This window comes from Plasmodium gaboni (genome assembly GCF_001602025.1).
Source record: "Plasmodium gaboni strain SY75 chromosome Unknown, whole genome shotgun sequence".
NCBI classification, from domain to species: Eukaryota; Apicomplexa; class Aconoidasida; order Haemosporida; family Plasmodiidae; genus Plasmodium; species Plasmodium gaboni.
This window is the reverse complement of record NW_017385233.1, coordinates 1-1226: the sequence shown is the minus strand read 5'-3', so window position 1 is coordinate 1226 and position 1226 is coordinate 1. Positions and strand designations below refer to the sequence as shown.

The 1226-nt window shown below is 18.8% G+C and overlaps 1 protein-coding gene across 1 annotated transcript; it reads left to right on the top strand.

Moving 5' to 3' along the window:
- PGSY75_0005700B (hypothetical protein) lies at positions 1-1226 on the top strand (the record flags this gene model as incomplete). The annotated part of the gene is made up of 1 exon (XM_018783192.1): positions 1-1226. A coding segment is annotated over one exon (1226 nt), but the record flags the coding sequence as incomplete, so codon positions are not given.

Below are 1226 nucleotides of genomic sequence, written 5' to 3'. Positions count from 1 at the left end.
TCTTAATAGTGACAATGAAGAAAATATACATTATATAAATTTTAAAGGAGCACATAGAAACAATCATCATATTATTAATAATAATAATAATAATAATAATAATAGTGATTATCATAATAATAATAATAGTGATTATCATAATAAAGATGTAGAATCAACACAAAGTAGTAGTATTAGCAATATGTCTGATAATTATGATTGTAATTATTGTTCATCAACAATTATTGATTATAATGATGAGATGAATAATTCTCTTTTAAATTATTCTTCATTTAGTTATAAAAGAAATAATAAATTTTATAAAGATAATTATAAAAATAATATATCTATTAATAATATACCTATAAATGTTGAAGTTATTAAATGTTTATATAAATCTATTTTAAATAATTGTCTTCATTATATTGTAAGAATTAGATGTATTTATTCTTTATGTTTTATTCATAATAAATATATATATACTCAAAAAATTATTCAAAATTTATTTCTAGAATATATTAATACATATTATGATAATAATCTTAACCAAAAAAAATTCTTACATGCATTTTATATTGCCTTATCACTTTTAAGAAATAAAAAAAACACAACTCCAAAAATTATCATCTTTCTCTTATTAAAAAAATGTAAAAACTTTGTTCTTTCTTTAAATATAAATGATATATATTATTTTAATCACAATCTCAAAAATTCGTATTCAATAATTCAAGCCCCCCAAAAAAAAATTTCTATTAACAAATGTGACGACATTCAACTGTTTAATGGAATATGCAACATGCATGCGCAGGATCTACATCTTGATTCAAGTGCACCTCTCAATTGCATAAAAATAATAAATAAAAAAGAAGATAATAAAGATGACGAAGAAAAGGAACCATTTGATAATAGTAAAAAATATTTTCATGATAAATCATATTATAATAATGATAATAATAAAAATAATACAATAGATGAGCAATATGAACCTACATGTGATATCAAAACTAATGATGATATAATAAAAAATATAATAAGAATAACAGGAGGAAAGGGTTTAAACAAACAAACAAAAAATGAAGATAATAATAATAATAATAATAATTATTATTATTATAAGGACAACTCCACATATAATCATAATATTTATTTTCATAATTCCAACAATGTATTAAATAAAGAAAAACAAAATGATGTGCTTAATGATAATATAGAATATTTATATGACAAAAAAGAAATTATAAAAAAAG